Source organism: Desmodus rotundus, chromosome 7 (assembly GCF_022682495.2).
Source record: "Desmodus rotundus isolate HL8 chromosome 7, HLdesRot8A.1, whole genome shotgun sequence".
Taxonomy (NCBI): domain Eukaryota; kingdom Metazoa; phylum Chordata; class Mammalia; order Chiroptera; family Phyllostomidae; genus Desmodus; species Desmodus rotundus.
This window is the reverse complement of record NC_071393.1, coordinates 82,417,119-82,438,793: the sequence shown is the minus strand read 5'-3', so window position 1 is coordinate 82,438,793 and position 21,675 is coordinate 82,417,119. Positions and strand designations below refer to the sequence as shown.

The window sequence follows — 21,675 nt, the reverse complement described above, 5'->3', positions numbered from 1 at the left end:
TTATAGTACATTTAAAACATAACTACAGTAAAGTAAAAAGTTTAAAAATGTGATTAATTTTAATAAAATATATTCCAGAATAAATTACATATTTTGCTCACTTTTAAAAGGAGCGTAGAGTGAACGCGATCCTAACTTTTTCAATGTGTTACAAGGCAAATCAAATATTCTATGTGATAATCTCAGGGTTATTTAGACCTGCAGGAATATCTGGCACCTATACTACTGACTGACCTCAGAAATATAAAGGCTTTAAGCCTTCATGACCGCCCTCCTCTCAGTACAGCAAGATGGAAAGGAAGCTGACTTGGCATTTGCGATCTAAGGCAAATTATTTAACCTCTAAGCTTCAATTTCATTTTTAAATGAATACTTCATGGAGTTGTCATTAGGAGGAATAAGTAAGATAATATAAGGAAAATACTGGCATATAGTAGATAAACGAGTAATATTTAAATTGTAAGAGCACATAAGTTCTGATTCTCCTGTAAATAAAGTATTAGTACGTGGGCTTCATTTCTCAAACTTTGTGTGTTTAGAAAGGTGTCTGTATGGTAACTAGATTTTTGATAGCTAAGGTTATCTGATAAGTGTTCCCTGGATACATGAAGCATTAATAAAAATTGTGATAATTGGTGTATGCTTGAAGTGCTGCTTGAGAAGTACAGAAATAAATAACCTGCAAATACGGTGTTCCACCTTCCATCAAAAGTAATTTTCACACTACCTACAATGTATTTCCATTTACATGTACATAAATAGGGCTATAGCTATTCTTGCTATTATAGAGACTTATTCGGGGTTCAAAAGGGAAAGGCATTGTTAACTGCATAATAGAGGAAAAAACTGACAAAAAGTAGTTACAGAAATCAATTTTGGCGGATAGCCCAGGACAGAGAAAAGCAACATTAATTGGGTTATTGCCAATATTTTTGATTACACGAACCAACAAACAAAAGGACATATCTGTCACTGATTTTGGACATATTCTAAGCAGATACAAACACTATCATATATATATTGGGCACCTAATTCCTCCACACTGAAAGAAAGATAACATTTCACTGTAGTCTTTTGATGATTATACATCAAAAATAAAAAGAATGTAGCTATTCATTCCAATTATTAAAAATATGTTGCATTTCACAGACACAAAGAGCAATGCCATTACTAACCCATCAAAGGAGAGTTGGTGAGCAGAATATAGATGAATTAGTCTAAATCTATAACCCTCTAGAAAACGAAAATGCCTGCCCCGTGTATGGAATGCGACTGGTTTCATCTTTTTACGTACACTTTATTTCACTTAGTCGGCAATGTACACTGTTTGTTTCCGCTTACCTTGCCTGCACTTGAATCTCCTGCCACGGGGGCAGGGGGCACATCACCCACTGACTTTTTTTGTACTTCAGGGGTTGGACACCCTTTCCCCTTATCATCCACAGATTTCTTGGCATCGGTGGTTTCATGTTCGCTTTTACACTGTCTCTTTACGCCTGTTATTTCTCTGCCCCTCTTTGCTGAGGTTTCTTTATCTTCTTTACTGGTCTGGTCACTGTCTTTCTTTTCCATTTCTTCTTTTGCCTTTTGTTGCTTCTCTGTGATTTCATTTTCTTCAGCTTCCTGTTTCTTTCTGGCTTTTTGTTCCTGTTCTTCTCTCCTCAGTTTCTCTTTCTGTTCCTCTTGCTGTTTTTCTCGAAGTTCTTTTTCTTGTTTGTTTTTCTCCAATAAAAGAGCAGTTTCTGCATGAATACGAGCTTTTTCTTCATCTGTTAACATGGCAGTGGGAGGGGGAAGTAGGGGCTTTGTGGAACGATCAGGAATTTTTCCATTCTGAGGAGACTGCTGCTCATGATCCGTACTTTCAGATTTTATTCTATGATCTTCAGGCAACTTGACTGCCGGTTTTTTAGTACGATCAATCTATAACAACAAAAACATAATGAAACATACTCGTCAAAATCCAGGAACCCAGTTCTTGAAATCAAGTCGTGATAAAAGAACCATCACTTTGTGGAGAAATCTGCCGAAATACCTATTTCCAAATTACCCGATGTCAGGATTTCTCATAAGGCTCTGGCACTTATTTCCCCCCGACGCCACACTCTGGGGGGTCTGGCTGTGGAAGAGTTCATGATAAAACACAAAGCCTCACCTGGGCATAGGTGACCTTAAGTTCCATGTCCACATATTCAATCGCCTTCTCAGTGACTCCATGTGGTGTCTCATACATACCACAAACCTAATAAACTCAAATTGAAATCCACAATCTCCCTCTGCAAACATGGCTATCTCATGGACAGAACCACTAACCAAACAGCTCAAACTAGACAATGGAGCTTCATGCTCTCCCCTGCCCTCATGCAGTCTGACGATTTTTGTCCTATTTTGCGCCTCCATCTCCATTACCACAACCAAGTCCATGTCAACATTCTCTCTACATAGCTTCTCTTGCTCCCTTCTATTTGTCTACACTGTGGCCAGAGAAATCATTTTAAAACACAAATGTGACTATGTTCCTCACCTATTTAAAACCCTACTTTAGCAACTCACCGCACTCAGATTACATCTAAAATCCTTACCCTGGTGGTCTCACCTCTGCCCATCTCTCCAATCTTATCTCACATCATTCTATATACACCTGCCATACTTTCCTATTTTTTAAATTTTTTATTGAATTTATTGGGTGATAATGGTTAATAAAATTATATAGGTTTCAGGCATACAATTCTATAATACATCATGTGTATATTGTATTGCATGTTCACCACCCCAAGCCAAGCCTCCTTCCCTCACCATTTATCCCCCCTTTATCCTGCCTTTACCCTCTTCTACCTCCCCGTATCCTCCTTTCCCTCTGGTAATGCCCATACTATTGTCTATGAGGTGTTTTTTTCTTTCCTTATTCCCTTCACCTTTTCCACACCGCCTCCTCAAACCCCCTTCCTTCTGACAACTGTCAATCTGTTCTCTCTCTATATGGGTCTGTTTCTATTTTGTTAAGTTCATTTTGTTCATTATATTCCACATATAAGTGAGATCATATGGTATTTGTCTTTCTCTGACTGGCTTGTTTCACTTAGCATAAGGTTCTCCAGGTCTATCCATACTTCCCTTAAAAAAAAAAATTCCTCTCTCATGGCTAGTGATACTGAGCATCTTTTCATATGTCTCTGGGCCCTCTGTATGTCTTCCTTGGAGAGGTGTCTGTTCAAGTCTTTTGCCCATTTTTTAGTTGGGTTGTTTGTCTTCCTGGAGTGGAGTTGTGTGAGTTCTTTATATATTTTGGAGATGAAACTCTTGTCTGAGGTATCATTGGCAAATATGTTTTCCCATATAGTTGGTTCTCTTTTCATTTTAATGCTGTTTTCTTTAGCCATGCAGAAACTTTTTAATTTGATGAGGTCACATTTGTTTATTCTTTCCTTTATGTCCCTTGCTTTAGGGGACGTGTCTGAGAGAATGTTGCTGCATGGAATGTCTGAGATTTTCCTGCCAATGTTTTCCTCTAGGACTTTGATGGTGTCACGACTTACATTTAAATCTTTCATCCACCTTGAATTTACTTTTGTGTATGGTGTAAGTTGGTGATCAAGTTTCATTTTTTTGCATGTAGCTGTCCAGATCTTCCAACACCATTTGTTGAAGAGGCTATTTTTACTCCATTTTATACTCCTTCCCCCTTTGTCAAATATTAATTGACCATAGAGACTTGGGTTTAATTCTGGGCTCTCTGTTCTGTTCCATTGGTCTATGTGTCTGTTCTTATGCCAGTACCAGGCTGTTTTGACTACAGTGGCCTTGTAATATCCATCAGTAAATGAGTGGATCAAAAAACTGTGGTACATTTACACAATAGAATACTATGCAGCAGAAAGAAAGAAGGAACTCCTACCCTTTGCGACAGCATGGGTCTAGAGAGCATTATGCTCAGTGAAATAAGCCAGGTGGTGAGGGACAAATATCGGATGATCTCACCTTTAACTGGAACATAATCAACAAAAGAAAAAAGTAAACGTAACCAGATATAAATATACAAATATACAAATAAGATATGCAAATATACAAATATACTTGTATATTTGTATACATTTTGTATACAAATACATTTGTATTATACAAATAATACAAACATACAAATATATTTGTATATTTCATACAAATATAAACATACAAATATAATCAGAGTCATTGAAATTAAGAACAATCTAATAATAGCCAGAGGGGAGGGGGGATGGGACAATGGGGGGACGAGTTTTCAGGAACTACTATAAAGGAAGGACACATGGACAAAACCAAGGGGGAGGGTTGAAGCAAGGGAGGGAGGGAGGTTTGGCTGGGGTGGGAGTGGTGGGGGGAAAATGCAGACAACTGTAATTGAACAACAATAAAACAATTTTTAAAAAAGTTATAGGGAAGAACAAAGAAAAAAAAATTTCCTCAAAGATGCTATGCTCCTTCCCAAGTCAGGCCCCTTTATTTACATCAGCTGTTCACCTAGATAATTCCCACCACAATATTAAATCTTGGTGTAAATATCTCTCCCTTAGAAAAGACTTTCCTGATCCCTAAAACTAGCCAAGTCCCCTAATATGTACCCTCTTAATACCATATTCTTTTCCTTAATAGAACTTACTGGGATTCTGCTGGAATAACCATAATTATTTGTTTAAAAGCTTCTTCTCTCCTAGAATATAAGTTCCAGGAGGGTAGAGATTGTGCTGGACATGTAATAAATAGATTGCTGTGAGACTGAATAAAATATTCCTAAGAGATAAGATCCTAAATACAAATTGAGTAGTAAACTATCTAAATTCCTGATTTAATGAGTTAAGTCTTCTCAATTTAACTGCAAACTAAACCTACAAAATTGTTAGAAGCAATGCTAGCATAATTTTTTGAGAAGACAGTTTACTAAACAAAAATGAGAACTTACAAAAATATCTGCCAGTAACAATCTGCATCGTGTTCTTATAAAATAAATTTATCTTTTCCCAGTAAAAAACAATACCGCAGGCAGAAGTCAGTGAAGAAAAATATCACTTGTTTGTTCCTTACTTCTCTTTCCCCTTCACTTAAAACAAACCTACTCTCCCCTGTTGTTTTCTACACTTGAGAAGGAAGTAGGAAGCACCACTACAAACACGAGGTTAACTATAGAAAGCTGAATAGAAACCAAAATCCATTTTTCCTTAATCTTAAAAGCATAGCTATGACTATGTTACTTTCAAGTTTAAAATTCTTTAAAGGGTTTCCTTGAGCCTACAGGATGAAGTTCCAATATGATCCAAGTCTCTCTCGACGCCTCCTGTCCACCTTTCCAGTCTTGCCCACTATCAGGCACCGTTCTCCCACAGAGAAGTGTGTGCATGCGCACGCATCACCACTACTCACTGGGCCCAGAGCATGCTCCGAGCCTTTAGTCATACAATTTCCTACTGTCTTTTCCATCTTCCAATCTTACTAAACTCTTAAAGCCCAGATAAAAACTCCACGAAGACCTCCTTGATACCCTCAGTCAAAACTTGTCTCCTTGCTCTGTGCTCCAATAACTATTAGAGCAATTATGGTATTCTGCCTTATGCTATGGCTGATTTTGTACATGTGAATGCTAAAAAATCTTATTGAAAAATGCTAGGGGAGAATTAATTAACCTTCCCTTACATATAATCTAATGAAGAGAAAAATGCTGCAAACTTTTATTGTAACATCTTGGTTAAAATTTTTAAATTATTGTTAAAACATGCCTGTGATTTATGTGTCGAATTCTAAGGAAATGGAACTAAAGTACTATTTCAAAACCAAAATACCAACATCACATATTTATCATCTGTAAACCAAACAATTTGGGAAAATAATATGGATTAAATAATAATAAAACCCTCGCAAAACTTAAAAATGTTCAAATTCACTGTGGTAATAATAGTATCTTTTATTGCCATTGCTTGTAGTAACTGGATTGCCAGCTGGGTTTAAAAATCCTTTGCATTATCTATTCTAATACTGCTGTGGCAACAGAACTGAATTATAATGAAAATATTTTATAGCAAAAGAGGTACCAAAACATATACATTCTTCTCACTGATATTTCTTCTAATATTAAAGATTATATATAAAACTTCACTTCTGTGCTATATATTTAATGTAATATTCAAGAAAAGAGATAATAAAGTTAAAAAAATTCAAGAACACACCTGTGGAAAGTTCTTTCCAATAGGCACTGGCTGACTTATGGGTGAAACATCAGACTTAGAAGTAGCAATCCCTTCCAAGGCAGCTGACAGAGTCAATGGTCTCATTCTCTCATCTTGACTGTTTACCAATTCTGTATTTTCCTCTGCTGCTACAGGAGGAGGTGGCATTTGTGCAGTAGGTTTAGAAGGAACTGATTCTTCCAGTGAGGGATAAGTAAAATTCACTAAAATTCCCAAAAGAATAATAAATTGAAAGAACAGCAAACCCCATAAACAGTACTGAAATATCTCATGCATATTATAGGTGAACAGTTAAATGTAAACAAAATGAGGTGACAACAACAGTCTTAATAATCAGTCTTAAAGAATTAAACATTAACGTCCAGGCTATACGGACATCATGTATTTCTTATGCCTGAAAACAAAATGTTATCTAATAGCACAAATGCACACACAACTAAGAACATCATCCTGAGAACATAAATTTAAAGTTCATTTCACTGAAGCAATTAACTGTAAACAAAAATTCTCACATACATACATGAGATAGACACCTCTTCAGTCTTGCCTCGTGAGGGTGGAGTGACTTTAGCATTCGTTGTATACTGGGGGTAACAAAGGAGCCAGTTTTCATAGCCTCCTTCTAAAACCAAAGGCTCGTTGCGCAGGACGGTTTTACTTTCCCACTATAAAACAAGGAAATAGTGTTTTAATATGGCAGCTAAAAACACAACAAACCTGAATTTTAAAAGTGCTCTCTTCAAGATTCATCTTCTAAATGATAAAAAAATGAGAGCTGAATTAAAAATTCAATATTAAATGAAACAAATGGATAGATGAGGTTTTCACAACCACACAAGGAATCCATGATATCAGAAGTAAGTTTATATGCAACAAAAATCATCCAAAACCTCACAACCCAGAGATAACCACTTTAACATTTCAGAGTTTCTTAGTTTTCTATGAAGAGGCATACTTTTTAAACTTCATAATTACAAAACAATGAAACCTTTATACTGCTGCTTTTCTCTTATTGGCCTTTTATTAATAAAGAGCTGTAATTTGTAATGACCACCGATATTCTATTTCACACACACGTCCACACAAATACACACATACCAAAACCAAGTCCATCACCTGAACACTTAATGTTATTTTCCCCAGTTAATTACAAACAGTGCCGAGATAAACACTGAAGATTCTTCCTTACACATTCACACCCAATTAACGTCATTAGGGAAAATCTCTGGAAGTGGAGTTATTGAGCCAAGGCACATGAACATTTTAGGGCTCTTACATATTGCTAATCTTTGAAAGACCTTAAAAGAATCTTTATCTTTCTGTAGGATAATTTCCTAGGAGTAGAACCAATGGTTTAAAAGTTTGGTAGATGCTGCCAAATTGCCTTTCAAAAAGACAGCACTAATTTATATATTTACCAGCAGTGTATGAGAATGCCCATTATAAATCTTTACAATTTTCCAAACTTGTTTTAAGTAGCATTTATTTGTAAAGCTGAACATCCTTTAATATGTTTATTAGCCATTTATATTCTATGATTTTCATCCTTTGCCCATTTTTCTATACAGTTTGCTATTTTCTTAGTAAACAGTAAGTGTACTCTAAGTATTTAGGAAGATAGGTCTTTGTCGTACATGTTACAAAATGTCTTGATTTTTACCTCATTTATGATGTTTTTAACACAGATATATTGACCTTCCTTAATGGTGTCTTGATTTAGGATTAAGATAATAAAAATACCTACTGATGTTTTTTCCTACTAGTTCTCTGCTTCATTCAACACATTTACGTGTATCTTTGACCAATCTGGAGATGATTGTGGTCTAAGAAATAAGGAAGGGATCCTCTTTTTTTAACTTACTGGCTAGCCTGCTGTCACCACACCATTCATTTCAATCCATTGTTTCCTCACTGACTTGTTATGTTAATTTTACCATACACTAAATTTTCAAATATCTTAGGATGAACTTTATGAAATGCTCCTTTTGTAGGTCAAAACATGGACAGTTTTATATATCAACCTCTCCTTGTGAGTATTTCCAGATTCCCTATTTTAAAGTATGAACTGTTTCAAGGCTTTTAAGACTGCCCTCCGGGGAGGTATGTTCCATCAATCCTACCAGCAGACTGAGTTTTATTCCTACCACATTCCCACCAGCATTCAGTGCCATCATTGTTTAATAATTTAACAAATTAAATGGAGTATTTCTGGCCCTGGCCAGGTAGCTCAGTTAGTTGGAGTGTCATCATGGTACACCAAAGTTGTAGGTTCAATCCCCAGTCATGGCACATACAAGATCAACAATGAATGCAAATAAATGTAACAACAGATTGATGTCTCTATCTCCCTCTTTCTCTCTAAAATCAATCAATAAAAATAACACAAGCAGCATTTTTATCTTGGTTAATTATATCAGTAACAATGGCATTCATTGTTTTAACTTGCATTTCTCCGATTACTAGTAAAGTTGACCATTTTTATGATTTTATCACTTGCATTTTTCTGCTGTTTATGTCTGTGCCCACTACTTACTTTACCGTTTTATCCGAAGTAATTTTCTTATTTATTTGTAAAAGCTCTTTGGATTTTAGGTAATCTTAAATCACTGCCATATTTGTTGCAAATATCTTTCTGATTGTCTTCTGTCTTCTAATTTTATGGTATTTTTTCACACCTAAGTTTTAATTTTATGAAGTCAAATCTATCAGTCTTTTTTTCCTTATTGACTTTTTCCTTTGCATTTATGTTTTATAATCTTATTTTTTTTCACATATTTTTATTGTTGTCTTGAACAACAATAAAAAACTGTGAAAACATAGCCCTGGCTGGTATGGCTCAGTGGATTGAGTGCTGGCCTGCAAACCAAAGGGTCGCCGGTTTGATTCTTAGTCAGGGCACATGCCTGGGTTGCAGGCCTGGGTCCCCTGTTGGGGGCCTATGAGAGGCAACCACACATTGATGTTTCTCTCTCTCTTACTCCCTCCCTTCCCCTATCTCTAAAAATAAATAAATCTGTTTTAAAAATGTGGAAATATAATCTAATTCTTAAAGCAAAAAAATAACACTCTTTTCAGACAATTCCTATTTCTGAACATTCTAACATCCTACTTTACATAGAGAAGTTTACTGTTATTTAGTAAATCAAAATGTCTTTTAAGTCCAAATTAAAAAAAAAAAATCTACAGCCAAAGCATAATGAATTTCTTGTCCTTAAGATAAACTAGTCCACACACCTCTACCAACCAAAGAAGACTTGCAACTATAGTAAACTAACAAGGGAACTTGCTAACCTTGAAAAGTGCATCTTTCAGACTCCGTAGAGTTGTTCCGACTTGTAAATCTTTTGTAGAACTAAACCAGTCAAGAAGTACCACATAATGCACATTCCCTCTCTTCTTCCATATGTCTTTAGAGTCATCTGGGAGGTTTTCTTCAATCCGACTAGCAGTGATTCTGAAATGTATTAACATTTGTATTGGGGCAAAAGTAGATAAGATGTCCTAATATACTAACATAAGACAGTGGGTTTTGTTCGACAGTCTGTAGCGCACACTGCAAACTTTGAGACAGATTCCTTTCTGAGGTCAGACTGTGTTAAGATACTGTATACCCTAAAATATTTAACAACTGCATAATACTGGAATAGATTTTAGTATTAGAGACTAAAAGAAGTAGACACAATTTTGACCCTTTACAAAAAAGGGGGGACCAAACCTGAAAACAGAGGGACTCATCTGAGCATCTCTCTCAGTCAAGTATAAACAATTGGGGGATCACCTGGGTAACATTATTTATATTTCAGTTCTCCGTTACCAATATAGATAATTAATACTTAATCAAATGCCCAAATATTTACTTAACACACATACAGCACTTACTATGTGCCAGGTACTATTCTAAATGCTTTATTCTGCATCTCAATGATTCCTCAGAACAATACCATAGAGTAGGCATTGTTATTCCCATTTTATAGATGGGGAAACTGAGGCACAAAGAGATTAAGTAACCAGCTTAAGGTTACAGCTGCCAAGTGAAGCCAGAATTCAAACTCAGGCAATCTGGTTCATGTGCATACTCTTAGCTGCTTTGTTGTGTTGGCTCTCACATCATCACCTGTGAGTATTATCAACTCTATGGTAAAGCATGCTGTTCACTTCCTCTTTTGCTCACAGAAATGCTGAATTTCTTCCTAAAGTCCTTACAATGGGCCTGCCACATGGCTCCTCCCCCGAATCTTATTATCTCAAAGTCCTCAGCACTATGTACGTTTATTCTTAAGTAAAACTAAATGGTTTATTTTTAAAAAATCCCATACATAATAATGTTATTTACTGTACCTATTAGAATATACAGATAAAAAGAATATAAATATTGCTTCATAATAATTCTCACCTGATATACTGAGATCAGAAGGATGCTTAGTCAACAAAAAATGAGAAAAATTGAAATGTGGTATTCTTAAGGACTATTCCTGACTGCAGGGATATATTTGCCTAAATACTCTTTATCCAAAAACCCAAGATTAGTATTCTGCAGAAAACCCTCTGGAAAACAGTAGTATCAACCAGTATTTCCCAAAGTTCACTCTTTCATGTATTATCTTCACACACTGCTGCAACTTTGCTCTTGACTATTGTTTAATATTTTAATTAGTTAATTTAATTGAAAGTGATCCTTTACTTAAATAAATTTAACAGGAAAATGTATATTCCCATATACACGGAAAAACAGCATCATATCCAATAAATAAGGGATAATCCTAAACATAAATAGATCAATAAATAATGCTATATTCACCTAATCGCCATATAGCAGTAAGAATAAACACTACAAGTGCACACAATAACATGTATGACTCTCACCAACATCAGGTTGCGCACAAAAAGCCAGGCATAAAAGACTATAGATTGCACGATTCCATTTATATAAACTACAAAAACAGACAAAACCCAATCTATTCTGTTAGAAGCTGGTGGTCCCCTGGGCGGGTGGGAATACGGGGGTAACTGACAGATGGCATATGAGGGGCTTCTGCAGTGATGATGATGATGTTTCTTGTCCAGATTCTAACTAAATGGGTGTACACAATTTCTGAAAATTCACTGGGCTAAATACTTACATAAGCATTCTTATCATTTGAATACTACACTGTTTGAAAACTTGAAACTCGACAATGAAAAAATACGGTAATCACCATCACCTGGCTGTGGACACCCTGCCTACAGAGAGCTCTGAGGCCCGCTTTCTGGTAAGAGAGAGATCAGCAAGTACTAGAAAGGAATGCTAGCACCAAACTGAACTTCTTTTAACGAATTCAGAAAGACTGAGAGAGAAATAAAAGGGAATACTTTTCTTGGCATGCAGTTCATTGTTCTTAAGTCTTCCACCTAAACTCATGTTGAATTTTACAACAGTCTAAATCTCACATTTTGGGAAACAATTAAACTTGGAATATATTTATGCCTACTTGATTATTGATTAGACTAAGCTCTCGAATTTCATATTTAAATAGTGTACTATTTATGAATCTGTTTAATGGTTCAGGGTAGAGGAATGATAGAGGGAATGGCAGAGGCCACCATGTTTTCTAAAAAAGTAATCATCAACCTAAACTATTCAATTAGAAAGTCAGATTAAATAAACAGCTAGACAGATACTTGTATTAGACAGCATATTTACAATGCATGCTATTCTTCAGGTCAAACATTTATCAAATATCTGCAATGCACCCAATATTATGCAAATTTTATTTCCTAATTTAAGTCATGGATCTTCTTAATAGTTAAGCTGGTCCTACTATGGACCACAGATTTTACCTAATCCAATCCCATACACTAAGACTCAGAAAGGCTATATAACACTCAAAATAGTGAAAATAGCCCTGTATCTGGAGTTTTCACTCAGTCACTATTGTGATAGTTTCTAATATACAATATATCTATGCATGTAACTTTAATTTCATAGGTTAAAAACCTTCTTATCAAAAAAGAAAATTTATTTTTTTATTAGGTCCTTACAAATGCCAGGAACTGAGCTAAATGTGTATGTATAAAATTTCTCATTTAGACTTCTCAAAACATCTGAGATCGGTACTATTATTACCCCATTTTACAGACGGAAACATGGGCTTCTGACTTCATACCCTATACTCTCTCTTACTTACTTAGCTATACTGCTTCTTCAAAAAAAAGTGTTTATGTATTCTTTTATCACAAATAATAGTATGGGAAATTTCAAATTAAAGAACCACTCAATTAGATCACAACTTTAGTCCATTTGGTGCACATACTTCAAAAGCTCACACATAAAAAACAGTACAAGAAATTAGTCTACAAACACCTGGGAAGACAGAGCACAGAAGGACAGCTTCATTTCTCTTCTGTAAGACTCCACATGCCACAGGTAGGAGAAAACAGGCAGACTGGAATGTCCTTTTACACTACTATTCAGAAAGGGTGAGGTATGCCAGTAGGAGCAAACACTGAAAAGGTCAATGGGAAGGAAAACACTATTTTGCCACTTAGATTAGACGCTAATTATTAACATTTATTACTATCCACAGTTTACCATCTTATCTAAATACATAACTGACCCACCCTGGACTGATGGCTTCTTCAGGAACACTGTGAGAATTTGAAATATGGGAATCCTGATAATCCCGCATTCTTCGAGCATCCATTATAATCAAGCTGATGTTTTCATCCATCATCATTGTGTATAGTTCCTTTGCTGTAATCGATCCTTGGAATCACAAGAGATATTAGTGACAAGTAACACCCAGTTCTGTCATAGCACTAAATACAAGAAAGCACAGCTTTTTCTTGAACAGTGAAGGGTCCTTGTCATATACCCGCTACTCCATCATACTACTTACTACTTTTAAACTGGCATTACATATAACATGTGTTTTTGACATTTATCAAGAAACTAAGTAAATGTTCTGTTGATAAAGACTTAAACAGCAAAACTTGCTGCTGAGTTTATAATTACTTCTGGTGTTGGCTCTGTTACTGGTATAAAATAAAGGAAATTAATGTGTGTATGTCACAAAAATACTCTATTTTTAAAAATTAAGCCATTTGAGCCGTGGCCAGGTGGCTCAGCTGGTTGGAGCACTGTCTCATACACCAAAAGGTTGCAGTTCGATTCCTGGTCAGGGCACATACCTAGGTTGTGGATTTGACCCCTGCTGGGGCACATATGGGTGCTCTTCTCTCTCTTTCCCTTCGTCTCTCTCTAAAATCAATGAACATATCCTCTGGTGTGGATTAAAATAAAAATTAAGCCATTTAAAAAACACCAACCAGAAGAAATATTTATGGCTCAACCAATTCTTGAAAAGGTCTAAACCCGGGTTGTCAAACTCATTTTTATGGGGGGCCACATCAGCCTCGTGGTTGCCTTCAAAGGGCCGAATGTAATTTCAACTCCTTAACAGTTAAGCAGTAGTTACATTTATACAGTCCTAAAATTATTTTAGCCCTTTGAAGGAAAACGAGGAGCTGATGTGGCCCCCAGTGAAAATGAGTTTGACACCCCTGGTCTAAATTCTCTTTTTAAAGTCTCTAAGGGGTTTTATGAGGGCTATATTAGATTTTCAAGTATGCCTGGAGTCACAAGCCTGTTATTTGTGTTCCATGAAGAGAGGCTGGCAAACTAGGACCTCCTGGAGGTCCTGTTTTTACTGGAACACAGATGTACCCATTTGTTTACACAGTCAATGGCTGCTTTCATGCTATAGCAGCAAAGACCACACGATCCCCCCCAGCCTAAAATATTTACTATCTAGCCCTTTAATTCTTAGCCAAAATAAATAGTTGCTATATTGCTATTTTCCTCTTTCAGCTTGTACAACATATAGTAAAGGATCAAAAAGCATTATGAGGGAGCTTAATATGTAAAGAACTATTTCTTCGGCAGTGAGTTATGAGATGAACATAGTCACAGTATCTCCTAAGCTAAAATATCCAGCTGGTGATAACCATCCTACTTCCCTTTCTAACCATCAAGATCATATTGACAATAAAACAACCTAAGAAGGTTGAGAACAAACCACTGAGATGAGTAATACTGAAGTAGGATGAGATCCAAGGGAACACATGGACAGAAATAAATCTTAGAATGAACTGGTAACAGCTGTTAGGAAGATACCTGAGTTTATTTTTTAATTGTTGTATGGCAATGTTTTAGAGATTTTATTTTAGTGTTACAAACAATTGATGTTTAAATTAAACTTTTTCTGAGAGGAAAACTTAGGCAACTGCCTAGGTCTTGTTCTTCAGGTCATATATGTGTGACTAGAGCATAGACACCTATAGATGATATTAAAATTACTGGTTGAGATTTTTTTAAAGAAAACTTTTAAATAAGTCTTCAACCTAGAATCATAAGTAGTAATAGCTAATACTAGTATAAAGTTCACTATGAGATTCACATACATTAACTCATTCAATCCTCACAATAACCCTGTGAACTACGTACTATTATTATCCCCCTTTAAAAAGGGGAGTTTAGTTAAAGAGATTGGTAACATGCTCAAGATCACATGGAAATTCAGAAGAGGAGCCAATGTTCAAACCCAAGCAGTCTCACTCCTGAGGGTCCATGGTCTTAATCAGTATGCTAAACTACCCCGAAAAGAAAACAATGACATATGTAAACTGTGGTTTTGATGTTTTCAATTGCATATTATCATAAATAAAACCCATGATCTAGAAATTCACAATGTAATACATCGTCAGTGTATTGGTACAGGCTAGGAAAACTAGCATAGCTTGCATACAGATTAGACACAATATTAGAATCTCACTGTGTAAAATCTGAAGCTAATTCTGATTAAAAGAAGATCTGAGTAATAACCTCAAAGAACTCTCTTTTTCTGTACATACTTACCTTTCTCTGTGGTCTCATTTTTTTCATTCTTTTCACCATTTACCTATTTCATAGGGGAAAAAAAAGCTTCAACTTTAATAGAAACAAAAATTTTCATTAAAAAGAAATTCAACTTTTATACTTCATTGAAACTGAAAGCCTAGAAAATGAAGGGCTCAGGGTGCCGGCATTTTATAAAATACAGACAGACACGGCATTACCAGATTACTCTGTCAGCAGTTAGCAGCTGGAATAACTACCAGCATATCTGAATCCGATGACATTTCTTCAAAATTTTCTTCAGTTTTTGGTTAAATGTAATGTAAAACCATAGACCGTTATAGAAGTTTATTATTTAATTTAATGAAAGAGTGTTTCTTACAATAAAATCAAAATTGGGCTATTCTCTAGCATGAACCATTCAGAGTGATGAAAGGGAAACCTAAAATGAAATCCTAGGAATACTCTACCTAGCAAGGTTATCTATCATTCAGAATTAAAGAAGAGTGAGTTTCCAAGACAAGCAAAAACTAATGGAGTTCAATACCATTAAACCAGCAATACAAGAAATGTTAAAGGGACTTCTTTAAGTGGAAAAGAAATGACCAATAGTAAAAATAAGAAAATACTGAAAAGAAAAAAAAACACTAATAAAGGCAAACATTTAGTAAAAGTAGTGGACTAACCAAGTATAAAGCTAGTATGAAGGTTAAAAGGCAATGTAGTTAAGATCATGTGTAACTATAATAATTAAGGAATACAGGCACACGCACTCACACAAACGGTGTAAAATATGTCCAAAACATACATGTGGGGGGTTAGAAAAAATGTAGGGCTTTCCAAGTAGTATATGATTCCACTTACATGAGTTACCTAGAGTAGTCAAACGCACAGAGACAGAAAATAGAATGGTGGATGCCAGGAGCTGGGGGGAGGGGGATTGGGGGGCTATTGTTTAATAGACACAGAGTTTCTGTTTTGCAAGATAAAGGTAGTTCTGGAAGTGGGTAGTGATGATATTTGCACAACAATGTGAGTGTACTCAATACCACTGAACTGTGTACTTAAAAAATGGTTAAGGGGTTAAATTTTGTGCAATGTATATGTTACCATAGTGAAAAATTTTTTAAAAATGTAGCAACCCGAGAACCAAGATGGCGGCGTAGGTAGACACACTGCGCCTCCTCGCACAACCAGAACTGACAGAAAATCGAACAGCAAGGGGGACCAACACCAAGAAAATAGAAAATAAACATTCATCCAGACTGGTAGGAGGGGCGGAGACGGGCACCGGGGTGGAGAGGACTCCTGTGGCTGTGGCGGGACTGAGACTGGCTGAGTGTGGGACAAATGGCGCAGGCAGTCTGAGCACTAGCAGACCCTGCGGCCCCACATTTGCACAGATAAACCCAGAGGGCCGGACTCAGAGTGGCGGAGAGCGGGGCAGGCAGAGCAGCGGGTAGCACCCCGCGGCACCACATTCGCCCACAGATAAACCGGACGAACGGCGGGGAGAGAAGCAGACCGCGTAACCCAGGGCTCCAGCTCAGGGAAATAAAGCCTCAAACCTCTGATTGAAAACGCCCGTGGGAGTTGGGGCGGCAGCAGGAGAGACTCCCAGCCTCACAGGAGAGGTTGTTGGAGAGACCCACAGGGGCCTAGAGTGTGCACAGGCCCACTCACTCGGGAACCAGCACCAGAGTGGCCCAGTTTGATTGTGGGTAGCGGAGTGAAAGATTGAAAGCCGGAGGAGAGTGAGGCGGCCGCCATTGCTCCCACTCGGCCCCTCCCCTACGTACAGCGTCACAGCGCTGCGACCAGCATTACCCCGCCCCGGTGAACACCTAAGGCTCCGCCCCTTAAAGTAACAGACGCGCCAAGACAAACAACAACAAAAAAATGGCCCAAATGACAGAACACTTCAAAGCTCCAGAAAAAATACAACTAAGCGACGAAGAGATAGCCAACCTATCAGATGCACAGTTCAAAGCACTGGTTATCAATATGCTCACAGACTTGGTTGAATCTATTCGAAAAACAGATGAAAAAATGAAGCCTATGCTAAGAGAAACAAAGGAAAATGTACAGGGAGCCAATAGTGATGAGAAGGAAACTGGGACTCAATTCAATGGTGTGGACCAGAAGGAAGAAACGAACATCCAACCAGAAAAGAATGAAGAAACAAGAACTTGGAAAAATGAGGAGAGGCTTAAGAACCTCCCGGACGCCTTGAAACGTTCCAACATCCGAATTATAGGGGTGCCAAAAGGAGAAGAGGAAGAACAAAAAATTGAAAACTTATTTGAACAAATAATGAAGGAGAACTTCCCTAATCTGGCAAAGGAAATAGACTTCTGGGAAGTCCAGGAAGCTCAGAGAGTCCCAAAGAAGCTGGACCCAAGGAGGAACACGCCAAGGCACATCATAATTACATTACCCAAGATTAAACGCAAGGACCTACATCCAAGATTACTGTATCCAGCAAAGCTATCACTTAGAATGGAAGGGAAGATAAAGTGCTTCTCAGATAAGGTCAAGTTAAAGAAGTTCATCATCACCAAGCCCTTATTATATGAAATGTTAAAGGGAGTTACCTAAGAAAAAGAAGATCAAAAATAGGAACAGTAAAAATGACAGCAAACTCACAGTTATTAATGGCCATACATAAAACAAAAATGAGAGCAAACTAGGCAAACAACTAGAACATGAGGGTTGTCATTAAGGGAGTGGGAGGGGGAGGGGGGGAAGGTACAGAGAATAAGTAGCATAGATGATAGGTGGAAAATAGACAGGGGGAGGGTAAAAATAGTGTAGGAAATGTAGAAGCCAAAGAACTTATAAGTATGACCTATGGACATGAACTATAGGGGGGGAATGTGGGAGGGAGGGGGGTGGGCAGGATGGAGTGGAGTGGGGGGGGAAATGGGACAACTGTAATAGCATAATCAATAAATATATTTAAAAAAAAAAAAAAAATGTAGCAACCCTACCTCCCAGTCTCTGGGAGGGTAGGAGCTAAATTCCATAACTGAAAATTAGCACACACAGATGACCTGTCACAATGACCAGCCGCCCACACTCACATACTCCAATACTTTTCCTTTAAGCTAATTAGCATTTAGAAACCCTCCCACATTTTGTTTAAGCACTGCTGAGTTCAATATTTCTCTCCTGTATGATAACAATCTTGAACAGTCTTCATTAACATTTTTATAAAAGAGCTTTTAAAATGCAGTTGTAAGCAAGTATCGATTTAAAAGAGACAGAAATAAACACAGCTTGTTACATATGAATGTCATGGTAACCACAAACCTAAAACTTGTAACAGGGCCAGCTGAAGCCAGAAGTTCATTCAATTCAATTTCTGATAAAAAAGACATCAAATTTTACCCTTGTTGCCTAAAAGAACATTGTATCTCAACTCTTCTTAAGCAAATAATCTAAGAAGAATCTTTTTATTTCGTAGAATAAATCTGAAATACCTTCTGGGTTTTGTCTTTGGAATCCAATACATTTTCCAAAGTACGCTTAGCTGATGTGTCACCATCCTCTCTTCCTGCTTCCTGTCTTTTCTGTCTCTGCAGTTGCTCTTCCTCCTGCCTGTCCTTTTCTTCAAGTTTTTTCCGAATTTTGGCTTCTTCATATCTGGTTGAAAAATGAGGTCAAGATGTCTTTTATTGCAATAATCATGAAAAGCAAAGGAGCTTCTGTCACGTAACACTAGCACCCTGCCTGGGTACATATTTTCTCTCTCCAATTGAAATTCGATGCAGCCACTGTTCTTGACAAGCCACAACTTGTCAATCTGCCCTCTGTAGATTTATTTCAAATTGCCCAAAAACCTTGAAAAGAAAACTCTATGTTCTCAAGTTGAAGTTGTTTAGTGCTTTCTCTTGTTGCTTTCCCTCCCACTATTTTCCACCTTTTAATGACTCAAACCTGCTGCAATTTCCTTTTGAAAGGACTTACAATCCTAAAATCCTAGTACAGACAACAGCAAATAAGTGAAAGGACCTAAAGCTCAAAAGACAGAGAAGATAAAGAACATGATTACTGTTACAGTATGATTAGGAAAAACCAGGCAAATCCAAGAGAAAACAGTTAATAATGGGTAATCCAACAATATGGGGAAATTCCATTCTACTTAATTAACTGGCGTAAGGAGAAAGAGAATAGTGATTCTAAGTGATACCATCCACCTTAACATATTCCAGATCCAAGAGTAGTAATTTCTAGAAAGGATAAAGGGAATACAGTATTTAAAAAAGATCATTTCCAAGTAAAGGCTGTGATGTACATAACTGTAATAGTTTATTAATCAAAGTATGGAAAGCACTAAGGAAAATACTGAACTAAAAATAGTTCCCCTTTTTATTTTGTTATTAGGGAATGACTAAAAATTAAAACATACCATTTTAAATTTCTAATTATATGATAAGTCTGATAAACCAGTCATGGCAAATAGTAGAATCAGAATTTTTAAGAAATACATATAACTGCTGCAACCAGGCAGATCAAAACTATACTGAATACTTTATTCCCGTAATAATACAGTGCCCAGTAGCACATTACAACACGGGGCACAGAACGAATTGTATTTTTCTGAAGAATCCTGTTAGAAACTTAGAAGAAAAAAAGGGACCTGAGTGCTAAACAATACATCGATGCTTACCTTAATCATCTACCACTCTAAGCATGTTTAAAACTTCAGTGAAGAATATTAATGGTAACACATGACCATAATATAAGTGATATAGCAAAAGATTTAATTCTCGTGTCCCATTAAAACAGAGCTTATTTTTAGGAATTGGGATTTTTATGCATGATCAACATAAATAGACATATTCTAAATATTATTTTTATTTTCTAAGTTTTCATTCTTTTAAAGATTTGAAAATAGTAATGTCTGTACCTGAGTTTAAGGCTTTCAGAAAGTCTTTCAGCTTCTTCAATAGCTTTCTTGATGTTTGCAGGTCCAAGCATTGAATGAACGTAGTCCTAAAATAACAGGAAAACCATCCTATCTGTTAGTACTGGCAACCACACATAGCTCTAACGCTAAAGACATTAAAATCATAAAACAGGAGTTTCAGGGGTGTCCAACCTTTTGGAATCTCTGGGCCACACTGGAAGAAGAACAGTTGTCTTGGGCCACACATTAAATACATTATGACACCTAATACAAAAAAAGCTCAATGTTTTAAGTAAATTTACGATTTTGTGTTGGGTAACATTCATAGCCATCCTAGGCCACATGTGACCTGCAGGCTGGACACCCCCGGTGATGAAAACATTACCATGAGTGAATAAAGTATTTTAAAAAACTTTTAACCTACATAAATCACAGCTTATTCTCTAAATGTTTCAAAAGCATCTCATCATACGATTAGCAGGGTAAAAAAAAATTCCAGTAATTAATTGCTTCACTTATTTGTAAGGCACCTTTTAAGAAGTGTAAATACTATTCTTTTCATTTATAATTAAGTGCCAAAAAGCTAAACTTTCAAGAGTGTAATATACTTTGCTATTGTAAATAGGTTACCTAGTTTTATTTTTCTCTGGTCTCAGAAGTAGTAAAACAAGTTGTGTATTAATCTACAGCACAGGATTTGTTTTCTTTTGTTTCAAAATGAGATGTTTTCACTTCCCCTTGTATTTTACAATAATTACCTGCCTTCAAATACTTTAGACATAAAACAAGTTTTACATCTGAGGAACCCTTGAGTAACTAAAAATCAAATGATAGGAAACAAACCACGAATAATATAATCTACTTTTAAAAAACACAAAATTCTGGCACATAATTTACTAGTAAGCATAAAGAAGTTTAAAAAAATCACGTCTCTCAGAGGTCACTCGAGTGACCCTGCAATCAGAGAGTTCTAAGTCAAGGCTAGTTGACACGACAGCAGTGCAGGGAGACCGCACCGAGTAGGTACTGGACCTAATCTGCCACAGCCTGTCAGTATGATTCTGCAAGTAGGGCCTACTAGCGCAATTCATCACAAACGGTATGTTCATCAAAATTGACAAAAGAATGACCAGAAGGTCAAAAATATCCATCTTCGGCTCATGGAGAGAGAGCCACCAAGAGCTTTGGGTGGAATCAATCTGTTGGTAACGGCTGCCATGCGTCTATCTATCTAGCCTAAAAGTAGATCATGTTTTGGTGGAGTTATTCGTCTAGAGTAAAGACTAAATTTAAGAAAAGGACCCTTCACTATGTAATTTCAATGAAAGTATACGAATTGTTCAATATTTTGTCAATTGAAAATTACAGTGGAAACTATAATTACTATCAGTCCTGATGCTTTTTAAATTAAAAAAAGAATCTAATCATTATAAGTTTTCTGATAAAAACAAAATACAAAGTAAAACCAAAAGTACTATGACTTGTTTTATTAGTTTTTTGACTAAACTCATTGAAACGCCAGTCTATAAGCTCAGCTTAACAATGTTTAAATGCTGAAAAAATTGTGGTTTGGCTATGCCTATTACAAGCTCTCCAATGACACCCCCTTAATATTAAGGAGGCCTCTTGTTAATAATTCTCTCTATATATACTGTCAAGGAAGCACAGTTAAAGTA

General features: G+C 36.5%; 1 protein-coding gene across 2 annotated transcripts in view; it reads right to left on the bottom strand.

Moving 5' to 3' along the window:
• Nucleotides 1-21,675, bottom strand: part of USP8 (ubiquitin specific peptidase 8) — a 47,104-nt gene that overhangs the window by 11,567 nt on the left and 13,862 nt on the right. For both annotated transcript variants that reach the window (XM_024567512.3, XM_024567513.4), the window contains 8 exons: nucleotides 20,000-20,085; nucleotides 18,570-18,732; nucleotides 15,109-15,151; nucleotides 12,813-12,957; nucleotides 9,507-9,669; nucleotides 6,736-6,880; nucleotides 6,195-6,418; nucleotides 1,342-1,923 (listed from right to left, as the gene is read on the bottom strand). In XM_024567512.3, the coding sequence (XP_024423280.2) occupies nucleotides 1,342-1,923; nucleotides 6,195-6,418; nucleotides 6,736-6,880; nucleotides 9,507-9,669; nucleotides 12,813-12,957; nucleotides 15,109-15,151; nucleotides 18,570-18,732; nucleotides 20,000-20,085 (1,551 nt within the window). The remainder of the gene's footprint in view (nucleotides 1-1,341; nucleotides 1,924-6,194; nucleotides 6,419-6,735; nucleotides 6,881-9,506; nucleotides 9,670-12,812; nucleotides 12,958-15,108; nucleotides 15,152-18,569; nucleotides 18,733-19,999; nucleotides 20,086-21,675) is intronic.